We start from the raw sequence: 14,467 nt of genomic DNA on the forward strand, positions 1-14,467 counted from the left end.
CAGTCTAACATGAGGCGTGGACAGGTATTTTCAGACAAATGGAAGTTATCATAATAAGGCTACTGTGGGCATATATGTATATGTTACATATAGTAATATTGGTTTCATTCACAACGTAAAGCGGTGTTTATCTCAATATTTTCATCGGAGCTGTCGAGGAGGACTGTATGATGGACGTTGGAGCTCAGCAGACTGACCGGAACGGTTCTTGTGGGCGGTACTTGAAGCAACTATAAAAATGGGTTTCCCTGTCAAAAAAAGCCACCAACTCACTATGATCTCGCAGTATCCGTTAATGCGCTCCCTATGATGTGTATATTTGGATACCATACCTATCATCAACAGAGCTCATTGCAGCCGTTTTATAAGGTTTAAGATTATTTTCCCTGCTTGGATACTAGGCTACTGACTAGGGCATTGGATATGTGCACACGGGATGATGAAAACCCCTTTCCTCCCCGCAGAAGTAAGATAAAATAGGGTTTCGCTTACATTGGATTTACTCCTCTCATTCCATATGAAGAAGCCAAAAGTAAGTTATCATCGAAATTGCATATTTTCTTACTCACTTTCTTGTTATAGGCTGTCTTTTATTTGCATATCTTTCTTGGATAAACGCCTATTACGCCTGGCGCGGTGTGCGTAATCCAGTGGCAAGTCAGAAGAAAACGAATGGTGTGAATTTGCTTATTTCTGTCCGCAGATTTTTTGAAAAGTATGCACACATGAGGAAAGTCATTCATTACTTACATTCCCCCTCTTTTAATGCGAAACACCATGATTGATGTCCGACCGCAGGGTACATTACATTCAATATCATTGACATGATGCCGAAGCACTATCCTTTAACGCTCAGCTTCTTTGGAAACGCTTGTCAAGTTACGCACCTTCCTCACTATTTTCCAATACGGCCAAACAGAATATGCCAACCAACGGGAATTGTGTGTGGGTGTCATCCTATGTTTTCTGACATACTGTATCATAATTAATAAGACACGATGGACATTTTGTGGCTGTTGTATTTGCCCATGTTGACTTTAATGACAGTACATCCCAATTATGTCCAATAATACAAAATATTTTCGCGCCTAATCGTTTTCTTTTCGTCATGAAAAGTGCTTTGACATGGTTGTTAATAAAATCATAAACAGTGATAAACATAGGATGATGTTAGTACATGTATTTTGATGTGTATGCCTATTGGTATACGGGGTATTGGATACTGAAAAATGAAAGGGGAAATAGGTTTTGGAAACAAATGATGGGGAACATCTTAAAGCTTCAGTAGTACACAGCCTCTTAAGATGTCATTTTGAATAGCATGTTCAGTTCGTGTATTTGTGTGTGTAGGCTAGGCCTATGTATAACATGTGTAATGTGCAATTTATGTATTATACTGAGTGTGCAATGTACATGTGTATATTTTGTATACAGCAGTACTGTGTGTCTAAGACACTTTTCCCCTTGGGGACATTAAATTTGATCCTATCTTATCTTATCCTATCTTATCCTATCTTATCCCATCCTATTTTCCTTTTATTCAGACTTCGGAAATAAGCGTAACTGAAATCAGGTGTTTCTCTTCTTTTTTTTTTTTTTTAATTGAACCTTTATTTAACTCAGCAAGTCAGTTATGAACAAATCCGTCCCAATCACGGCCGGATGTGATACAACCATGGATTTGAACCAGGGACTGTAGTGGCACCTCTTGCACTGAGAATGCAGTGCCATAGACCACTGCGCAACTCGGGAGCCCCATAGCCTACACCAGTGGAGGCTCCTCAGAGAAGGAAGGGGAGGACCATCCTCCTCAGTTAATTTCCTTTCTTTTTTTATTGTGAAACACAAAAAAAGTTATAATATTTAGATAAAACTATACTAAATATATTCACGTCACCAAATAATTGATTAAAAGAGACTGTTTTGCAATAAAGATCTACAGTAGCCTCAACAGCACTCTGTAAGGTAGCACCATGGTGTAGCCGGAGGACAGCTAGTTTCCGTCCTCCTCTGGGTACATTGACTTCAAAACCTAGGAGGCTCATGGTTCTTACCCCCTTCTATAGACTTACGCAGTTATTATGACAACTTTCAGAGGTCATCCTCCTACCATTAGAGCTCTTGCAGCATGAGCTGACATGTTGTCCACCCAATCAAAGGATCAGAGAATTAATCTAGTACTGAAAGCATAAGTTACAGCTAGCTAGCACTGCAGTGCATAAAATGTGGTGAGTAGTTGACTCAAAGAGAGAGAAAGACAGTAGTTGAACAGTTTCGCACAAATTAATTTCAAAAAAAATGAAGGAGAACCAAGAGAGAGATAGAGTGCTGGCTATATTTCGTTGTATTTTTTTCACTTTCACTTACTTAACTAGTGAATGCAGATAGCTAGTTTAGCCTACTCAAACACCCGGCTCAAACAGAAAGGGATGCTATGTTAGCTAACTGGCTATGGCTATCCAACACTGGAACTCTTCCATGTCAAGGTAAGCTTTTGGTTTTATTAATTTATTGCCACCAGGGCCCACCGGTGTAACTGCTAAACTACTTGCTCTAACTGTACACTCTACTGGATGATTGTAGTTGATTTACTAACCCGTTAGTTCTAGTAGCTATGTTGACTATGACGTTATTATAGTGACACCGATGTAGGCTGTGTGTAGCGGTTAACGGTTATGATGTGAAGGTTTGTCTTGGAACCTTTTTTTCGCCCGGTCACAGACAGCTGATCCGTTGTGTACTGAAGTCCACAAGCACAGAGAAAAGATGAGAGGAGGAGAGCGCTTAGATACGAGAAGGAATTATACAATGATCAAAGGGATCATGCTGTTTGTACATGGCTGCTATGAAAGTGAAGCGTGTTTGTGTGAGATCAGGGGTGTATTCATTCCCCCAATTCTGTTGAACAACGTTTCTTAAACGGATGCAAACTGAACGAAATGGGGATAAGCATACCTGAATTTGTCCAATAGAAACTCTTGTTTGGAACTGTTGGACTAATGATTACACCCTATATTAGCTAGATGCAGGCAAAAGTCTGCAAGGCGAAATTGAATGTGTCAATATCTGTCACCTGGAAGGCCAGGACTAAAAACAAACAAAATATAACTATTGTAAAATAGATTGTGTCCGTAAAATGTATATAGAATGTACAGTATAACTCTTCTAGGCTGAGTTGCAAAGAAAAAGCCATATCTCAGACTGGCCAATAAAAAATAAAATATTAAGATGGGCAAAAGAACACAAACACTGGACAGAGGAACTCTGCTGAGAAGGCCAGCATCCCGGAGTCGCCTCTTCACTGTTGACGTTGAGACTGGTGTTTTGCGGGAACTATTTAATGAAGCTGCCAGTTGAGGACTTGTGAGACGTCTGTTTCTCAAACTAGACACTAATGTACTTGTCCTCTTGCTCAGTTGTGCACCTGGGGCCTCCCACTCCTCTTTCTATTCTGGTTAGAGCCAGTTTGCGCTGTTCTGTGAAGGGAGTAGTACACAGCATTGTACGAGATCTTCAGTTTCTTTGCAATTTCTCGCTTGGAATAGCCTTCATTTCTCAGAACAAGAATAGACTGACGAGTTTCAGAATAAAGTTCTTTGTTTTGAGCCTGTAATCAAACCCACAAATGCTGATACTCCAGATACTCAACTAGTCTAAAGAAGACCAGTTTTATTGCTTCTTTAATCAGGACAACCGTTTTCAGCTGTGCTAACATAATAGCAAAAGGGTTTTCTAATGATCAACTAGCCTATTAAAATTATAAACTTGGATTAGCTAACGCAACGTGCCATTGGAACACAGGAGTGATGGTTGCTGATAATGGGTTTCTGTACGCCTATGTATGTCACGGCCGTTGACTGAAGTAGACCAAAGCGCAGCGTGGTAAGCGTACATTTCTGTTTATTTAGGTAAATGTCTCCAACAAAACAACAAAACAATGAAACGACCGTGAAGCTTAACATAGGCTATGATGCCTCTAACAAAGTCAACCTCCCACAACGAAAGGAGGGAAAAAGGGCTACCTAAGTATGGTTCTCAATCAGAGACAACGATAGACAGCTGTCCCTGATTGAGAACCCTACCCGGCCAAAACATAGAAATAAACAATATAGAACAAAGACATAAGAAGGCCAACCCAAGTCACACCCAAACCAAACCAAACCAAATAGAAACATAAAAGGCTCTCTAAGGTCAGGGCGTGACAGTGTAGATTCTCATAAAATATGCCGTTTCACGCTACAATAGTCATTACAACATTAACAATGTCTACACTGTATTACTGATCAATTTGATGTTTTTTAATGGACAAAAAAGGCTTTTCTTTTTTTTTCAAAACAAGGACATTTCTAAGTGACCCAACTTTTTGAACGGTGTGATGTGTATATGTATGCAGTTTATATGTATATGTGTAGTACAGTGGGGAGAACAAGTATTTGATACACTGCCTGATTTTGCAGGTTTTCCTACTTACAAAGCATGTAGAGGTCTGTAATTTTTATCATAGGTACACTTCAAACTGTGAGAGACGGAATCTAAAACAAAAATCCAGAAAATCACATTGTATGATTTTAAGTAATTCATTTGCATTTTATTGCATGACATAAGTATTTGATCACCTACCAACCAGTAAGAATTCCGGCTCTCACAGACCTGTTAGTTTTCTTTAAGAAGCCCTCCTGTTCTCCACTCATTACCTGTATTAACTGCACCTTTTGAACTCGTTACCTGTATAAAAGCACCTGTCCACACACTCAATCAAACAGACTCCAACCTCTCCACAATGGCCAAGACCAGAGAGCTGTGTAAGGACATCAGGGATAAAATTGATTAGACCTGACAAGGCTGGGATGCTACAGGACAATAGGCAAGCAGCTTTGATGAGAAGCACAACGTTGGCGCAATTATTAGAAAATAGAAGAAATAGAAGAAGTTCAAGATGATGGTCAATCACCTCGGTCTGGGGCTCCATGCAAAGATCTCACTCGTGGGCATCAATGATCATGAGGAAGGTGAGGATCAGCCCAGAACTACACGGCAGGACCTGGTCAATGACCTGAAGAGAGCTGGACCACAGTCTCAAAGAAAACATTAGTAACACACTACGCCGTCATGGATTAAAATCCTGCAGCGCACACAAGGTCCCCCTGCTCAAGCAGGCGCATGTCCAGCCCATCTGAAGTTTCCAATGACCATCTGGATGATCAGAGGAGGAATGGAGAGAGGTCATGTGGTCTGATGATTCAAAAATAGAGCTTTTTGGTTAAACTTCCACTCGCCGTGTTGGAGAAGAAGAAGGATGAGTACACACCCAAGCAACACCATCCCAACCGTGAAGCATGGAGGTGGAAACATCATTCTTTGGGGATGCTTTTCTGCAAAGGGACAGGACGACTGCACCGTATTGAGGGGAGAGGATGGGCCATGTATTGCGAGATCTTAGCCAACACCTCCTTCCTCAGTAAGAGCAGATGATGGGTCGTGGCGGGTCTTCCAGCATGACAACGACCCGAAACACACAGCAGGGAACTAAGGAGTGGCTCCGTAAGAAGTATCTCAAGGTCCTGGAGTGGCCTAGCCAGTCTCAGACCTGAACCAATAGAAAATCTTTGGGGGAGCTGAAAGTCCGTATTGCCCAGCGACAGCCCCGAAACCTGAAGGATCTGGGAGAGGTCTGTATGGAGAGTGGCCAAAATCCCTGCTGCAGTGTGTGCAAACCTGGTCAAGAACTACAGGAAACGTATGATCTCTGTAATTGCAAACAAAGGATTCTGTACCAAATATTAAGTTCTGCTTTTCTGATGTATCAATACTTATGTCATGCAATAAAATGCTAATTAATACTTAAAAATCATACAATGTGATTTTCGTGATTTTTGTTTTAGATTCCGTCTCTCACAGTTGAAGTGTACCTATGATAAAAATTACAGACCTCTACATGCTTTGTAAGTAGGAAAATCGGCAAAATCGGCAGTGTATCAAATACTTGTTCTCCCCACTGTATATATATATATATATAAATATATATATTTACCCCAAAAATATATGGGTGATTGGAAATGATGCAGACAATTACATTGATGGAAACTACAGTCTGTCTGCAATATTAAAGCTGATCCACCCCCTGTCACCTTGATTACTCAAATTTCTCTGGACTTGTGCACCACCTACGTTGTAAACTTTCATTCACAGAAAGCAACCTCATGATGGGTATAGGTAAAATTTGAGTATCATGTAGTGGCCTAAACCTATTGATGTTACATTGAACTGGGTGAATGGAATATGAATGACTGTCACCCAATATGATGTAACAGAAATAAGGCCATGCTCATTAAGTAAATAATTGTCCTCCCTCATCTTAAACGGCACCAATCGCCACTGGCCTACAATGTGGACTTAGTGTGGACTTAACTGTAGCCTAATCTTTCTTTGAGCCAGTAAAACTTTTCCCTAACCCAGTTAGTATAATTGAACTTCTTACATCTAGACTAGCCTACCTGTTTCTGCACACAGAAAATTCTGCTCAGCAACTGACAAATACATTGTGCATACTATCTGTGAAAATGTGCACCCTTTGGTATGCCTGTGATATACAGCCTACAGTACCCAGTGTTTCTCAATAACTTGCATGGTTATATTAAATCATTAAATACATCCTGGGAATATATTGTAACAAAGCTTTATTGACTACAATAAGTCACTCATAGTTTTGGCAGATGTATGGTACCTGACAGAAAACAGGAACCATTCCATTCTTTCATTTGCCTTCCTTATTTTTTATCACGTCAACTAATAATCACTTATTTAAAAAAACATATTGCGCAATAGTCTGCAGCTGCTGCAATAGAAACATTGAACATAGCTATAAAAGGATAATAAGATGCAGGATGTGTGCAATGTGCATATTATTCTGTTTGGCTGTCAAGAAAATAATGTGGTGTGAGGTAAGGTGCGTAACTTTGAGCGTTTCCCAAGAAAAAAAGCACCATTGACATTCGACAGATACTGTAAATGCTACACATACATCCTAGGTTGTTTTTATGTGTGCTCAGAAACCTCCTCAAAGGTCCCCAATGCCTCAGCAGTCAAGGTTTCCCAGACCACAAAAAGGCTGGGTATATCAGTTTACTTTCTTTCGTGCTCCTAACCCCCAGATCCATACCCATTCTCCCAGCTTACACGCTTCCTTAGAATTTGGTGCCCTGTGGGCCCGTGGAGACACTGGGGGTGCATAGAGAGGTCACATGCTGACAGTCCGTTCACATCTCTGCTTTACGATGCGCCCCCTGAAGAGAGCCGGGTGGGCACGTTCAGGAAGAGTTAGTAGTCCAGCCAGAGAGTTAACGAGGCAATGAATTGAGTGAGATATGTCCAAAGTAGTGTACTATTAAAGGGAGCAGGGTGCCATTTCAGACACAGTCAACGTCTCCTGAGCTCTAGACTCCACATGCCTGGGAATGCTAGTCATTTTAGGTTAGACTGGTTGATCTGTAAGCAGCTCAGGTATGCTAATTCAACCTGTGGCCCTGCTGAGACTAATAGCATTATTGTCATGACTTTTGACCAACTTTAAACCTATATAGACTGGTGTTAGAGAGGCTTATTGTGCTAAAGTAACTCTTCGACCAGACTTGAAGTACGTGAGAAGCACCGGCACTAAGTTAAATATTAGTTGTTTCTTAAGGCAAAACAAAAACTTGACTGACCAAGCAGCACGTTTGTAGGAGCCTGTAATGCCCTGCCAAAGCCAGGGGGATAGCCTCTAAGAATCTCCTATTGTGTTAGTGCTACATCAGAGGAGGCTGGTGGGAGGAGCTATAGAAGGACAGGCTCATCGTAAATACTGGAATGGAATTAATGGAACGGTATGGAACAGATGAAACCACGTTTGACTCACATGTTCCATATATTATATTCCAGCCATTACAATGAGCCCGTCCGCCTATAGCTCCTCCCACCAGCCTCCTCAGTGCTATACATAGGTCCTACCTGTGTAGAATACAGTAGGTTTGCTTGGTTTAGTTATTTTTTACATCCTCTCACCAGTAGCGCTCTGATCACTGTGAACTTATTTTGGCGTTGTTTATAGCACTAAGTCCATACTCAGACAACCTCGATGGCTGTTGGCAGTAAATGCAGTAGCTCAGACTAAAGGCTAAAGCGCTTATCAGAGTCCAAAATTGGTACGCGTCCACACAGCAGTGTTCTAGAATATTGGACCATTGGCTTTCATACTTTAAGAATTTGCAGCACAACTCAAGCAATTTCTCCAACTGTCACCACATTCAAATGAATGGAGCGGCGTAGGTTGGTGCGTGGTTGGGGTGTACGGTGGTCTCAGAGCTGTGTATCGCGGCTCCGTGACTTTAAACTCTGAAATATGCGTAATATTGTACCATGAGAATAGTAGACCCTATGGTTATCAAAGTTTTTATTAACTTCCTGATAATAGTTTGTTTATTGCTGCAGCTGCAGATATCAAGGGTTACTTAAGAGCAATAGAGTAGTGCTCTGCCTCATTGAGTTTTGAGTTTGTTCCAATATATTTCAGATCCATATCTCTTACAATCTCTTAGCACTGGGTTGGGCTGCCTCTGTTTTCAGGAAGGGAAAACAACATTGTCAGTCACAGTGAAAAGTCTCGTTATGAGGAACGCAACAGGGGAAGACGATTAACGTCACACCGTTTTAGAACCAGACCGATAGTTCAAACAACACAAATTTAACACTATAGTCCCTTCAAAACTCGTCATTAAGCTCGAGACCCTGGGTCTCGACCCCTCCCTGTGCAACTGGGTCCTGGACTTCCTGATGGGCCACCCCCAGGTGGTGAAGGTAGGAATCAACATCTCCACCCCGCTGATCCTCCCCCACAAGGCTGCCTGCTCAGCCCTCTCCTGTACTCCCTGTTCACCCATGACTGCGTGGCCATGCACGCCTCCAACTCAATCATCACTCAGGCTCTGGGTGTAGTTAATCCGACACCTCTCTGCGTAGTCATCGCCATTTTACCTGCTGTTAGCTGATTAGCTGCTGTTGTCTCACCTGTTGTCTTAGCTAGCTCTAACCAAACAATACCTGTTATTACTTTATGCCTCGCTGTATGTCTCTCTCGAATGTCAATATGCCTTGTATACTGTTGTTCAGGTTAGTTATCATTGTTTTAGTTTACAATGGAGCCCCTAGTTCCACTCTTCATACCTCTGACACCTCCTTTGTCCCACCACCCACTCATGCGGTGACATCACCCATTATAACCAGCATGTCCAGAGATACAATCTCTCTTATCATCACCCGGTGCCTGGTTACCCTCCGTGTAGCCGACCAATACACTGTCTGCACATATGCCCGAATTATTCTACACGCCAAATCTCTCTTTTATTCTTTGTCCCAACGCTTAGCGACCAGTTTTGATAGCCTTTAGCCGCTCATCCTACTACTCTCTTGTTCTCGGTGATGTGAGGTAACACCAGGCCTGCATGTCCCCGCACCTCATTTGTTGACTTCTGTGATGAAAAGCCTTGGCTCATGCATGTCAACATCAGAAGCCTCCTCCCTAAGTTTTGTTACTCACGCTTTAGCACACTCTGCAACCTGATGTCCTTGCCGTGTCCGAATCCTGGCTTAGGAAGGCCACCAAAAATTCTGAGATTTCCATACCACAACTATAACACTTTCGCCAAGATAGAACTGCCAAAGGGGAGAGTTGCAATCTACTGCAGAGATAGCCTGCAAAGTTTGTCATACTTTCCAGGTCTATGCCCAAACAGTTCGAACTTTAATTTTAAAAATTAATCTCTCAGAAATAAGTCTCTCACTGTTGCCGCCTGCTACCGACCCCCCTCAGCTCCCAGCTGTGCCCTGGACACCATTTGTGAATTGATCGCCCCCCATCTAGCTTTAGAGTTTGCTAGGTGACCTAAACTGGGATATGCTCAATACCCCGGCAGTCCTACAATCTAAGCTAGATGCCCTCAATCTCACACAAATCATCAAGGAACCCACCAGGTACAACCCTAAATCCGTAAACATGGGCACCCTCATAGACATTATCCTGACCAACTTGCCCTCCAAATACACCTCTGCTGTCTTCAATCAAGATCTCAGCGATCGCTGCCTCATTGCCTGTATCCGCTACGGGTCCGCGGTCAAACGACCACCCCTCATCACTGTCAAACGCTCCCTAAAACACTTCTGCGAGCAGGCCTTTCTAATTGACCTGGCCCGGGTATCCTGGAAGGATATTGACCTCATCACGTCAGTTGAGGATGCCTGGTCATTCTTTAAAAGTAACTTCCTCACCATCTTAGATAAGCATGCCCTGTTCAAAAAATGCGGAACTAAGAACAGATATAGCCCTTGGTTCACTCCAGACCTGACTGCCCTCGACCAGCACAAAAACATCCTGTGGCGGACTGCAATAGCATCGAATAGTCCCCGCGATATGCAACTGTTCAGGGAAGTCAGGAACCAATACACGCAGTCAGTCAGGAAAGCAAAGGCTAGCTTTTTCAAGCAGAAATTTGCATCCTGTAGCTCTAACTCCAAAACGTTCTGGGACACTGTAAAGTCCATGGAGAACAAGAGCACTTCCTCCCAGCTGCCCACTGCACTGAGGCTAGGTAACACGGTCACCACCGATAAATCCATGATAATCGAAAACTTCAACAAGCATTTCTCAACGGCTGGCCATGCCTTCCACCTGGCTAGTCCAACCTCGGCCAACAGCTCCGGCCCCCCCGAAGCTACTCGCCCAAGCGTCCCCAGCTTCTCCTTTACCCAAATCCAGATAGCAGATGTCCTGAAAGAGCTGCAAAACCTGGACCCATACAAATCAACTGGGCTTGACAATCTAGACCCTCTATTTCTGAAACTATCCGCCGCCATTGTCGCAACCCCTATTACCAGCCTGTTCAACCTGTCTTTCATATCGTCTGAGATCCCCAAGGATTGGAAAGCTGCCGCGGTCATCCCCCTCTTCAAAGGGGGAGACACCCTGGAYCCAAACTGTTACAGACCTATATCCATCCTGCCCTGCCTATCTAAGGTCTTCGAAAGCCAAGTTAATAAACAGATCACTGACCATCTCGAATCCCAYCGTACCTTCTCCGCTGTGCAATCCGGTTTCCGAGCCGGTCACGGGTGCACCTCAGCCACGCTCAAGGTACTAAACGATATCATAACCGCCATTGATAAAAGACAGTACTGTGCAGCCGTCTTCATCGACCTGGCCAAGGCTTTCGACTCTGTCAATCACCATATTCTTATCGGCAGACTCAGTAGCCTCGGTTTTTCTRATGACTGCCTTGCCTGGTTCACCAACTACTTTGCAGACAGAGTTCAGTGTGTCAAATCGGAGGGCATGTTGTCCGGTCCTCTGGCAGTCTCTATGGGGGTACCACAGGGTTCAATTCTCGGGCCGACTCTTTTCTCTGTATATATCAATGATGTTGCTCTTGCTGCGGCCGATTCCCTGATCCACCTCTACGCAGACGACACCATTCTGTATACTTCTGGCCCTTCCTTGGACACTGTGCTATCTAACCTCCAAACAAGCTTCAATGCCATACAGCACTCCTTCCGTGGCCTCCAACTGYTCTTAAACGCTAGTAAAACCAAATGCATGCTTTTCAACCGTTCGCTGCCTGCACCCGCCAGCCCGACTAGCATCACCACCCTGGACGGTTCCGACCTAGAATATGTGGACATCTATAAATACCTAGGTGTCTGGCTAGACTGTAAACTCTCCTTCYAGACWCATAWTAAACATCTCCAATCCAAAATCAAATCAAGAATCGGCTTTCTATTTYGCAACAAAGCCTCCTTCACTCACGCCGCSAAACTCACCCTAGTAAAACTGACTATCCTACCGATCCTCGACTTCGGCGATGTCATCTACAAAATAGCTTCCAATACTCTACTCAGCAAACTAGATGCAGTTTATCATAGTGCCATCCGTTTTGTTACTAAAACACCTTATACCACCCACCACTGCGACCTGTATGCTCTAGTCGGCTGGCCCTCGCTACATATTCGTCGCCAGACCCACTGGCTCCAGGTCATCTATAAGTCCATGCTAGGTAAAGCTCCGCCTTATCTCGTTCATGGTCACGATGGCTACTACCACCCGAGACGCGCTCCAGCAGGTTATCTCACTGATCATCCCAAGCCAAACCTCATTTGGCGCCTTCCTTCCAGTTCTCTGCTGCTGCGACTGGAACGAATTGCAAAAATCCTGAAGTTGGAGACTTTTATTCTCCTCAACAACTTTAAAATCTGCTATCGAGCAGCTAACCGATCGCTGCAGCTGTACATAGTCCATCTGTAAACTACACCACCCAATTTACCTTAGTCACCCCCCCTTACTGTTTTTTTATTTATTTATTTTTCTGCTCTTTTGCACACCAGTATCTCTACTTGCTCATGATCATCTGATGATTTATCACTCCAGTGTTAATCTGCTAAATTGTAATTATTCACTCCTATGGCCTATTTATTGCCTACCTCATGCCTTTTGCACACAATGTATATAGACTCATTTTGKTTTTTTTCCTACTGTGTTATTGACTTGTTTATTGTTTACTCCATGTGTAACTCTGTGTTGTTGTCTGTTCACACTGCTATGCTTTATCTTGGCCAGGTCGCAGTTGTAAATGAGAACTTGTTCTCAACTAGCCTACCTGGTTAAATAAAGGTGAAATAAAAAAGATATTTAAAAAAATCAAGTTTGCAGACGACACTACAGTGGTAGGCTTGATTACCAACAATGACAAGACGGCCTACAGGGAGGAGGTGAGGGCCCTCGGAGTGTGCTGTCAGGAAAATAACCTCACACTCAACGTCAACAAAACAAAGAGATGATCGTGGACTTCAGGAAACAGCAGAGGGAGCACCCCCCTATCCACATCGACGGGACAGTAGTGGAGAAGGTGGAAAGTTTTAAGTTCCTCGGCGTACACATCACGGACAAACTGAAATGGTCCACCCACACAGACAGCGTGGTGAAGAAGGCGCAACAGCGCCTCAGGAGGCTGAAGAAATGTGGCTTGTCACCAAAAACCCTCACAAAATTTTACAGATGCACAATCGAGAGCATCCTGTCGGGCTGTTTCACCACCTGGTATGGCAACTGCTCCGCCCATAACCGTAAGGCTCTCCAGAGGGTAGTGAGGTCTGCACAACGCATCACCGGGAGCAAACTACCTGCCCTCCAGGACACCTACAGCACCCGATGTCACAGAAAGGCCAAAAAGATCATCAAGGACAACATTCACCCGAGCCACTGCCTGTTCACCCCGTTATCATCCAGAAGGCAGGTCAGTACAGGTGCATCAAAGCTGGGACCGAGAGACTGAAAAACAGCTTCTATCTCAAGGCCATCAGACTGTTAAACAGCCATCACTAACATTGAGTGGCTGCTGCCAACATACTGACTCGAATCTCTAACCACTTTAATAATTAAAATGTGGATGTAATAAATGTATCACTAGTCACTTTAAACAATGCCACTTTTTTTTATGTTTACATACCCTACATTACTCATCTCATATGTATATACTGTACTCTATACCATCTACTGCATCTTGCCTATGCCGTTCGGCCATCGCTCATCCATATATTTATATGTACATATTCTTGTTCATTCCTTTACACTTGTGTGTATTACGAACACACGGCCTGTCTGTATGCAGGATGCACTGCAGTCTAGGGCAAGTATGGGTAACTGCAGCCCAATATGGCAACAGGAGTATGTCTGAGTGGGTGTGTCAAACGAATCAGCTAATTGCGCTGATTGGACTGCAGGACAAGTCAATAAGCCGGCGACTATTATTTTATTTCAAGCATGATAGCAGCCTAAACAAGAAATAACCAATATTGGTAACCATCTAGATGTCACCTTGATGCATACAATACATACAGTCTACTACTCAATGAGGAGGRCATGAAAGGCAACAACACTGGGACACAGTACACTTCACTCTAGCTTGCCAAACACCCCACTGAGCACAGACATCAAGTCCACATTAGTTCAATGTAATTTCATTGAAATGACGTGGAAACAACATTGATACAACCAGTGTGTGCCCAGTGGGACTACTGTCCGACAACGGCATGGGAAGTATCAGGGTGACAGTCACAGTAAGCACTCGTATATAACGCAAGAAGCAAGAGTACACCCATCATCAGTACTTTTAAATAAAAATAAACAATCTTCAGTTTTATAACTGAAAATGTACAATTATTTGTGTAAAACTAACAGTAAAATACGACTGACTTCTCCTCTGGCTGAAAAACAGAAGTAGTTACGTGGTAAGAAATGGAAGAAAAAAAACAGCTCAATCCAAAATGTCTAACCTATAGCAGAGCACTTGACACACCCACTCCTTTCCACATGCCCACTACTTTCCTTTCAACACACCCACTCCTTTCCACATGCCCACTACTTTCCTTTCGACTCACCCACTCCTTT

General features: G+C 43.3%; 1 protein-coding gene across 1 annotated transcript in view; it reads left to right on the plus strand.

Annotated features, from left to right (window-relative positions):
• The first annotated feature begins 232 nt into the window (after positions 1-232).
• Positions 233-14,467, plus strand: part of LOC111962725 (kit ligand-like) — a 41,691-nt gene continuing 27,456 nt past the window's right edge. The window contains exon 1 of the mRNA XM_023986027.2: positions 233-532. Within this exon, the coding sequence (XP_023841795.1) occupies positions 518-532 (15 nt within the window). The 5' untranslated portion in view covers positions 233-517. The remainder of the gene's footprint in view (positions 533-14,467) is intronic.

Source organism: Salvelinus sp. IW2-2015, linkage group LG4q.1:29, assembly GCF_002910315.2.
Source record: "Salvelinus sp. IW2-2015 linkage group LG4q.1:29, ASM291031v2, whole genome shotgun sequence".
In the NCBI taxonomy this organism is placed as follows: Eukaryota; Metazoa; Chordata; class Actinopteri; order Salmoniformes; family Salmonidae; genus Salvelinus; species Salvelinus sp. IW2-2015.